The sequence below is a fragment of the Nicotiana attenuata genome, chromosome 1 (genome assembly GCF_001879085.1).
Source record: "Nicotiana attenuata strain UT chromosome 1, NIATTr2, whole genome shotgun sequence".
NCBI lineage: Eukaryota > Viridiplantae > Streptophyta > Magnoliopsida > Solanales > Solanaceae > Nicotiana > Nicotiana attenuata.
In genome coordinates, this window is record NC_031989.1 from 37,003,325 (window position 1) to 37,013,676 (window position 10,352).

The following is a 10,352-nucleotide window of genomic DNA, read 5'->3' on the forward strand; positions in this document are numbered from 1 at the left end:
CATTATTATTGGATACACCAAATTATGTTAGCTGACCATAATTAGATAATAAATTAATATAAGAATATATATCAATTAACTATTATCAAGTTAGAAACTTACTTAAAATACCTATATCATGCACTTAGGTATCGCTTGGTTGCAAAAAAGAAAAAAAGAAGAGATAATCTCCCGGTACAATTTACTATGTTTTTTTTTTTTAAATAATGTTGGTTTTCTCTTACACATATAGCCTTGTTAATATAATGTTTGGTTCATATTTTGCTTTTTCGCATAAATAATACTCCACACACAAAAAAGTTATGTGGAATACGAGTACATATATTAATAATACGTGGATGAAAACTACAAAAAAAAATGACAAAACTGACTTTCCTATAGTAAATAATTTTGCTAAAAATAAATAAATAAATTATACACTACTACATGTTAGTTTTTTGTTATACAATAGATCGAGTATCTAATAAGAAATAATTCTTCCATTACAATTTATTCCTTCCTAATCCATACATTATAAATTTAATATTTTTAATTCTTGTATAACAATTCATACATTATCAATTCTTGCATAGCTTACTTTCCTACCAAATGACCTAGGGCTTTAGTGTATGTACATAAGGATAAATTTTTCTGCACAGTCAAAACTAACTTAATAGATGCTACATATTCTTTTACCTAAATTTTATCATTTAATCATGATTAATTTATGTGTTCTTTCTATTATTACTTAACCAAGATAAATTTTATAATTTGAATAAGTTAGTGGCGTGACTTGCTTAAACAAGATAAATTTTATAATTTGAATTGTGTGACTTTTGAGTACATATGTTTTCTGGGAGGTGGTAGGGATTGTTGCCAAGTCCCAACCAACCTAGGTCAATCAAGTTTTATTACCAAAAAGAACTAAAAAAAGAAAAAAGATACTACAATTTTTAAATATAAATATTCCATCTTTTTTTCCATCAGATAAATTTCCCATTTATTCGTAAGTGTTTAATAATCCCTGTAGTTTCTCTCTCTAATAAAACTTTTCGCTTTGCCCGGAAAAAAAAACCCCACATAAACGCTCAGAATACAACACGCACCCTTTTCCTTTTCCTCTCATTCTTCTTCTTCTTCTCCTCCTTCCTTTTCGTTAGCAGTGTGGTCATGGTTCTCACCAATCGCCACTCTCATTGAAACCCTAATTTCGCCACTCTTCTTTTCAGGTAAAACTAGTGTAACTGACTATCACTGTTTCTAGGGTTTGTTGATTGGTGAGTTGGGTGAAAAGCTCAATTATTTGGCTTTGTATTGAAGTGTGTTTCTGTGATTTTCTTATAGCGATTTTAGTATTGATTTTTTATGCAAGTTTTGATTTTTTTGCTGAATTGATTGGTGGATCTGTTGTATTGTAGATAGAAATTGGAAAAACACAGAATAAAGCGGTTTTTGAGGGTCTGGATTTATGTCCCACAATCAATCAAGGGCTGACACTCGCGAGTCTTCTCAGTACAGGAGAACCGGCCGATCCGGTAGCTTTAATCAGCACCGCGGCGGTAATAAAGGAAGTGGTGGTGGTGGCGGTGGCAGCGGCGCCGCCCCTCCTGTTTCTTCCACCACCAATCCCTCTCTATCTTCTAATAGAAGGTGGGTTTTCCGTTTGTTGCTGAGTCATTCTCTGAAATTTGATATTTTTGTAGAAAACTAGGGTTTTTCTCCCAGTATTTATTGGTGATTCTTAGATTTCCATTTTTGTTTGGTGCTGTTAGTTTCAACAAGAAGTATAATAATGCACAAGGAGGGCAACATAGGGTAAGTGGTGCTAGTGCTGGATCGGATTCTCATCAGAATGGTGCTCATCACCACCAACAACAAGCATTGCACGGTATGTCAATTGATTATAATTTTGTTTGCATGTGTATTAGGGTTGTGAAGTAGTTTGTTTTGAAGGCTATGATGGTCTGTATAGGTTTAAAGTCAACTGCTTTGATGACTCTGTGTAGTTTGGTGCAACAGAATGTATTACTAGTATTTTTTTTTTTTACTTCAATTCCACTAAGTTAAGTAATGCAGTTAATTTATTGTTGCAGGTGCATCAGATGTACCTGTTACTAGTGCGAATGCACCTGTTCCAGGTGCTCCTGTTAAGCAGACTGATGCTTCAACTCAGAAGATCACCCGAGCAGTGCCAAGAGCTCCAACTTCTAATGTTGTTGCATCAACCTCTGAGTCGACTGCACCTGTCACTCCTGCAAAAGGTATCTTCTTAGGCTTTTTATGTGTCTATTTGTACTCTTTTTGTTTTTTTTGGGTGGTGGTGGTGGTGGTTTGGTGTGTACTGTGTAGTAATATTGGTGATACTTCCTATGTATTGTATCTCTGTTATAGTTGTACTTCCAACTACTGAATGATATTACTTTCTGATGTTCTAGCTTCTGGAGATGCATCTAGGTCATTTCCACTTCAATTTGGATCCATAAGTCCTGGTGTCATGAATGTACTGCAGGTATCTCTAGACTCCACGATAGATGGTATTTTTCTTTTTTTGGTTAATTTGAAAACTTTCGCCCTAATAATGGAGGGATATGCTTTTACAATGTTTATAGATACCTGCACGGACGAGCTCAGCTCCACCTAATTTGGATGAGCAGAAAAGAGCCCAGGTTTTTGTTTCATCTTCTTTTGTCTCTGATTATAATATAACTGCTACCTGATCTGATTACAGAGCTTGTCATTTAAGCACTTTGTTATTGTTGAAATATTGTGATGTTATTGTTGCCCATGGACCAAGCTATTCACGACCTTTCTAAGTTGCTTATGTCTCTGATTCCTCCTTCATTAATATGCAGGCTCGCAGTGACACTTCAAGAGCTATACCTTCATTGCCAACTCCATCTACGTCCAACCAGCCAATGCCAAGAAAGGATGCAGGACCCCGGAACCAGTCTAATCCTGGCGAGTCTCATGGTGTGGCCGCCAAGCCCAAAAGAGATGTACAAGTTTCAGCTCCACCTCCAGTGACCCAAACTCAAAAGCCTTCTGCACATCCCATGCCTGGAATGCACATGCAAATTCCATTTCATCAGCCACCACAAGTTCCTGTTCAATTTGGTGGCCCTGGGCCACAAATTCCGTCTCATTCCATGTCTGCTACATCATTGCCAATGCCGATGCATCTGCCGATTGGCACTCCGCCTATGCAGCAGCCAATGTATGTCTCAGGTCTTCAACCCCACCCAATGCAGTCTCAAGGGATGATGCATCAGGGGCAGGGCCTGAATTTTTCATCAGGAATGGGACCTCAACTACCTCCGCAGTTGGGGAACATGGGAATGAATATGCCGGCACAGTTTCCTCAACAGCAGGCAGGAAAGTATCTAGGTGCACGTAAAACTGTGAAGATTACTCATCCAGAAACTCATGAAGAATTGAGGCTTGATGGGACTCCTGGTTCGAGGTCACATCCTAATATGCCACCTCAATCACAGCCTATTGCATCATTTCCTCCTGGTCATCCTATTAACTATTATCCTAATTCTTATAATTCCAGTTCTGTTTACTTTCAAGCTCCAAGTTCTCTCCCTCTCAATAACCCTCAGAGTTCTCAGCCACCAAGGATTTTTAGTCAGGTTAGTCAAAGCTCAAGTCCTGTGTGGACTTTTCTATCTTAATTTTTCTTTGGCTTACAATTGAATGTCGTATATTATGCTCACAACATAATATTATCTTGTTCATGCAAATCAACTTTAGGTGACAGTGAAACCGGCTGCTGGAACACATCCAGAAAAAGAGCAATTACCATCTGTCAGTTCAGCTGGTTTTGGAAAAGATCAAGTGAGACTTTCGAAGCCTCCGGGAGGAGATTTAGCTCACCCTCAAAAAGACATGGACACTTTACATCAGAGCTCCTCCACACAGTCAAAGATTGGCAATGCTTCAAAATCTGCATCAAGGCCTGTAGCAAACATACAATCTATTAAAGTGGCTGATTCTATCTCAGAGCAGAGCCCAGCAGCTGGTGTATCATCATTGACCTCTCAGGCTCCCAGTGAGCCTTCAGTATCTGTAATTACAGATAGTAGCGTAGATGCAACAACTGAAACACTTGGCGGCCTTGAACCCACTGAAGATCAACAGAAAAAACAAGTAATAAGAGGACAGGTGACTATGCAGGATAAGGTATTTGATTTGCATACTTCTTTGAATGTACTATACTAGCTCGATCCTACTTATGACCGAAAGTTTCACAGGCTCTTGGGAAATCTACCTCAGTTTCAAGTCCCCCATCCCAGTGTCCACTAACTGGACCAGTTGAGGTCAAGACTGCTGCTTCATTGGGCACTGCTGCACTGGGAAACAGTAGGGAAAATCTTTCTCCTTCAGAATCCGTTGAATTGAAAAGCTGCATTACTGGAGATAGTGGAAAAGAAGTTTCACCCGAACTTTTGGATTCCAGAAATCTGGATGCAGGTGAGCCAGTACCTAAAACTGGGGATAAATATGAAGTAACATTGCCGGAGGTTGGTGAACAGGGTGAGAATAATATCTCGAAGCCATCTTCTGGATCTCTTCTGGTAAAATCTGTTGAGGTGTCTGGCCTGAGCGAAGAGGGATCTCCGGAGAAAGCAACAAATGCCAACATTGAGAGCCGTCGGCCGGAAACTGGAGAGGAAGATACAAATTCATCTGCCGGTTCAACTGGAGTTGATAGTATGGCTGATAGCATAACATCATTCACTTGTAATCAGAATTTTACAGATACTGAGGCTTGCACGTCAGCAATAGGTCTTTCAGCTCAAGATGATCAGGCATCAGATATTGCAGACCCCGAAGAAGCTGCTGTGACAGGATCAGCTGTAGTAAGTCAGGAATCTGCCTCTAATTTGGTTAAAAATTCTGATGAGGCCACTTCGAAGTGTGAAGATGAAAATACAGAAACTGAAACTGATAATACCGGTGTAGCTAAGTCGTCGTCTGGTGTCAAGGAGAAATCTCTGGTGGATTCCAATGTGCCTAAGGTTACTGCGGCTAGGGGAAAGAAGAAAAAGAAAGACTTGTACAAGAAAGCAGATGCTGCTGGCACGACTTCTGATCTCTATATGGCTTACAAGGGTCCAGAGAAAAAAGATGAACTTGCTCCATCTGTCGAAGCCGGCGAAATCACTTCTAAGAATAACTCGAAGCCTCTATCTGATGATGCGCCTCAGGAAGATCTTACATCAACTAAGAAGGTTGGTGAGGTTAAAGCAGAGCCAGATGACTGGGAGGATGCCGCAGATATATCTACTCCTAAACTAGAAGCTGCTCCAGAGCACGGGAAGCAAGTTGATGGTGAAGATGGTGATGGTATGACAACCAAGAAATATTCAAGAGATTTCTTACTTAAATTTGCAGAACAATGTATTGATATTCCTGAGGGTTTTCAAGTTCCTTCTGATATAGCTGATATTTTGATAAATGCGAACATCAGTGTTTCCCGTGAGCCTTGCCCTAGTCCTGGAAGAGCTCTTGATAGGCCATCTAGTGGACATCGTGAACGCCGCGGAGGTGGCATTGGGGATGGAGATAAATGGATTAAGGTGACTGGGCCTCTTATGCCTGGGCGAGATATACAGCCGGACCTTGTTTATGGGGGAAATGCTATGGGATTTCGACCTGGCCCAGGTGGCAATTATGGTGTTTTGAGACACCCTCGAGCGCCGATGCCTATTCAGTATGCCGGGGGTATACTGTCTGGACCAATGCAATCTATGGGTCCTCATGGAGGAGTCCAGAGAAATGGGGTTGATGCTGATAGGTGGCAACGTGGAACTGCTTTCCAAAAAGGTTTAATGCCTTCTCCTCAGACACCAGCACAGATTATGCACAAAGCTGAAAGAAAGTATGAAGTAGGTAAAATAACAGACGAGGAACAAGCCAAACAGAGACAGCTGAAAGCTATTTTAAATAAGCTAACTCCCCAGAACTTCGAAAAATTATTCCAGCAAGTCAAAGAGGTCAATATTGACAATGTTGTGACGCTCAATGGTGTAATTTCTCAGATATTTGATAAAGCTTTGATGGAACCAACTTTTTGTGAGATGTATGCCAACTTCTGTCAGCACCTAGCGGCAGAGTTGCCTGATCTGAGCGTAGACAATGAAAAAATCACTTTTAAGAGGTTACTTCTGAACAAATGTCAGGAAGAGTTTGAAAGAGGAGAAAGAGAAGAACAAGAGGCTAATGTGACCAACGAGGAAGGCGAAGTAAAACTGTCAGCAGAGGAGAGGGAGGAAAAAAGAGTCAAAGCACGGCGACGAATGTTGGGGAATATCAGACTGATCGGAGAACTTTATAAGAAGAGAATGTTGACAGAGAGAATTATGCATGAGTGCATCAAGAAGTTGTTAGGTGACTATCATAATCCTGACGAGGAGAATATTGAAGCTTTGTGTAAGTTGATGAGTACAATTGGGGATATGATAGATCACGCCAAAGCAAAGGAACATATGGATGCATACTTCGATAGGATGGAAAAGTTATCAAATAACATGAAACTTTCTTCTAGGGTGAGGTTTATGTTGAAGGATTCAATTGATCTAAGAAAAAACAAATGGCAGCAAAGGAGAAAAGTTGAAGGGCCTAAGAAGATCGAGGAAGTGCATAGGGATGCTGCCCAAGAACGACATGCACAAACTACTAGGCTTGCTCGTACTCCTAGTTTGGGAGGTTCTACTAGAAGGGGTCAACCAATGGATTTTGCTCCAAGAGGGAGTATGTTGTCTTCTCCCGGCTCTCAGATGGGTGGTTTCCGTCCTATGTCTCCACAGGTCCGTGGCTTTGGCATGCAGGACGTACGGGTGGATGAGAGACATTCTTTCGATAATAGGACAATATCACTTCCCCTTACACAGAGGCCTCTTGGTGATGATCCAATCACACTTGGGCCCCAAGGTGGTCTTGCAAAGGGAATGTCTTCTAGGGGCCAACCTGCCGCGCCAAGCATTCCATTCACTGATAACGTGCCAAATTTTGGAGATTCTCGAAGGATGACACATGCCCAAAATGGCTATGGTTCTTTGCCTGAACGGCCCCCTTATGTTTCAAGAGAGGAGCTTACACCCAAATATATGCCTGATCGATTTTCTAGTCAACATGATCAAGCAAGTGCACCAGAAAGGAACTTGACTTATGGGAGTAGGGATCGTGGATTTGATACTTCTCGGCCTGCTTCACCACCTGTGAGAAGTGGAGGACCAACTTCCACGCAGAATGTTGCTTCTGAGAAGATTTGGTCAGAAGAACGTCTGCGGGAAATGTCTATGGCTGCTATCAAGGAATTCTACAGGTACTTTCTTAACTAACTTTTTGCCTGATTATTATTTACTTGCATTATACTGGTATTGGTCCGGCTATGGCTCATGTGCAGTGCAGAGACCAGCTTAGAGTGGTTTCTTTTATTTACTTAAAATAAGTATCATTCTAGAACTGTTTACAGAAAGTTGCTTCTGTTACGCTGAAGATTTTGGCTCAACACTGGGTGTCATTCTTGAACTGTTTTTACTTAGCTGAAGATTTTGAAGGGGAGCCTTGGAGCAATGTAAAGTTGTCTCCGTGTGACCTATAGGTCATGAGTTCGAGCCATGGAAGCAGCCACTAATGCTTGTGTTAGGTTAGGTTGTCTACATCACACCCCGGGGTGCGGCCCTTCCCCCGACTCTACGTGAATGTGGGATGCTTTGTGCACCGGCTGCCCTTTTTACTTAGCTGACTTATTCAAGATATCATCATGACCTTCTGAACCTTTAGGAAGTGTGGGCTTATATTTACGTTTCGGCAATTAAAGATCTTGAGGAAGACCTCTTTCAATTGCCAACCTCAAGTAGTTTGATGTTGAGTAGTCATTATTTATGTTGTAAACCATGATAATCCTAAAAGAGCCGTTCACCAACCAAAAAGGAGCGCAGGGTTAAGTTTGAAATTCAGGCTTGACAATTGATTTTCAGGATATCTGCAAAAGCATTTGCGGTGACAACTTAGAAAAGCTGTGATCATAGTTTGGGTTGGTGTGCTTTCTTGGCAGTTTGACGCACGAGGAACTTCGGTATTTTGTTGACTAAGAGTTGGTGTATTATAAGAATCTGCTCACTGTTTGAGAACATGTACCTTCTAACTATCCAGCTTTTCTGTCTCCTATTTTAATAGGGAAATTGAAACTTATAATATCTGGTAATTAAGATCTCATACTTAAAAAACATAAGCTCTTTTAGTATTTGTCATCTTAACAAGTGTTGATTCTCCTAATACCCTAGTCGTGAACGATAAATGTAGCATTGTTTCTACACCCGTTGTTTTGGTACGTAATTTTGTGCAGTATATTGTGACTTAATTCAGCTTATTATTAATTAACTTGAGCCTCTTTTCATTTCAGTGCGAAAGATGAGAAAGAGGTTGCTTTGTGTGTAAAAGACCTGAATGCACCCAACTTCTATCCATCAATGATTTCAATTTGGGTTACTGACTCTTTCGAGAGGAAGGATATGGAGAGGGATCATTTGGCAAAGCTTCTCATCAGTCTAGCTAAATCTCAAGATGTGACAATAAGTCAAGATCAGCTTGTTAAAGGGTAGGCAGCTGTGTATTTTCCTGTAAAACACAAGTACAACTTCAAACCACTTGAAGTCTCTGGTTAACTTTATGTTTGTGTTTATTCTGTCAGGTTTGAATCCGTTCTGGTTACCTTGGAGGACGCTGTCAATGATGCCCCTAGAGCAGCAGAATTTCTTGGTCGCATCTTTGCAAAGGTCATACTGGAAAATGTGCTACCATTTAATGAAATTGGGCATTTGATATACAAAGGTGGGGAAGAGGAAGGACGCCTTGTGGAAATAGGGCTTGCCGCTGAAGTTCTTGGGAGTGCTTTGGAGGTAATCAAGCTAGAAAAAGGTGAGTCCGTCGTGTCAGAAATCTGCAGAAGTTCTACAATGCGGCTAGAGAACTTCCGGCCTCCAGGTTCTAACAAGCAATTGAAACTAGACAAATTTATTTAGGTAACAGGGAGGGATTGTATCTTGGTAGAGATTCATGTCTAGTTTTTAGGGCACATTTTAATTTTGCAGATATATTTAAATGGTGATTAATATAAGGGTTTATATCCTTGAATGTTTTTAGTACCCATTATTTTGTGGAACTGCAATAGCAATAGGGTGAACGAATTTGTTTAATATCTTGGCCACTTCCAGTGTCCACCATTATCAAGTTTAGAAAATAAGAACTTCTTACGGAGAAGGAACACAACTTGGAAAGGGCCACACTTGAAGTTGAGGAAGTAATATGCTTTCCTTAGTTTTGTACTTCAGTAGGGAGATTTTTTTTTTTTTTTTAGGGGGGGGGGGGGGGGTTGGGTTGTTGTATCATGGGTAAGCCTTAAAACTTAATCTTTTATTGGAGATCACATTAGTTTCTTTAGAACTAAGTTAAAGTCAGTCCCCTCAACTCTTATATGCTTTAGACCTTTCTCTATAAACTCGCTTTTTTATGAATAGGGAAAAAAAAGACTTCTGCCATTCTACAAAACATTTGCAGGCAAGCTGCAAATATGGATCAGTAAACCGTAAAGCATACTTATTATGTTTGGCTAAAGTGGATAATGGAGAATAGACTATTGGGTCATGTAATATCAAGTCGTTTGGACAGCTGATACTTGTTTAGCCTATTCAATTTCAGTTAAGGGTCCCATTATAGAATGTTTATGGGTCAAAGGCCTCCTGGTTGCTCGATCTATGAGACTATGACCCATGTTATGTAGAGATGCAGGCCACTCTTGGGAGCGTTTTGGAAAAGATCTGTCTTATATACATTGGTGTAATGTTAGAAAAAGTTTCACAGTACAACTGTGTCTTAACCTATAAAGTAGGTAACTTGCGTTATTTTTCAGGTTACTATTCAACTTTTGTGAATGATTAGCTGGATTGTTTAGGTAAACAGTATATAGAAGTTAAAAACTTTTTGGAGAAATGTGGTTATGCGGTTTAATTGTGGTTAACTGGTTGTATGGTGAAGCTTCACGTCAACTGATCCACATCCCTTTTACAGCTTAGAATGGGTCAGACCAATTCTGGCATTTTCAAGTCTAAATTTGTACTCCAATAATCACGGAAGGTGGGGGCTCTTAACCAAAGAACATTGAACGGCTTGTAAAAATTTCACATTTCACCGGTCGTCCAATTTGATCGCCCCATTTAACTTATACCCGATTGTAAGGTTCCGTTTGGCATAGTTTTTGCCAAAATATATTTGGATTTTTTTTTGGTAAATACATGTTTGGCCATAGATTTTATCTACATTTTGGCAAATTTTCAAAATCCAAAACCCAAATCCCAAAACCAGCT

At 40.1% G+C, this 10,352-nt stretch overlaps 1 protein-coding gene across 4 annotated transcripts; it reads left to right on the forward strand.

Moving 5' to 3' along the window:
• On the forward strand, positions 990-9,185 carry LOC109224791 (eukaryotic translation initiation factor 4G). 4 transcript variants are annotated; one of them, XM_019389344.1, is made up of 12 exons: positions 991-1,208; positions 1,398-1,629; positions 1,752-1,867; positions 2,073-2,240; positions 2,415-2,488; positions 2,589-2,645; positions 2,832-3,439; positions 3,533-3,611; positions 3,733-4,161; positions 4,233-7,309; positions 8,393-8,587; positions 8,681-9,123. In XM_019389344.1, the coding sequence occupies exons 2-12, from the start codon at positions 1,448-1,450 to the stop codon at positions 9,009-9,011; spliced, it is 5,316 nt and encodes a 1,771-aa protein (XP_019244889.1). In that variant the 5' UTR covers positions 991-1,208; positions 1,398-1,447; the 3' UTR covers positions 9,012-9,123. The 4 variants fall into 4 exon arrangements, with proteins under 4 accessions (XP_019244881.1, XP_019244889.1, XP_019244863.1 ...); XM_019389336.1 differs by having other exon boundaries at positions 990-1,208; positions 2,832-3,611; positions 3,733-4,143; XM_019389318.1 differs by having other exon boundaries at positions 2,832-3,611; positions 8,681-9,185.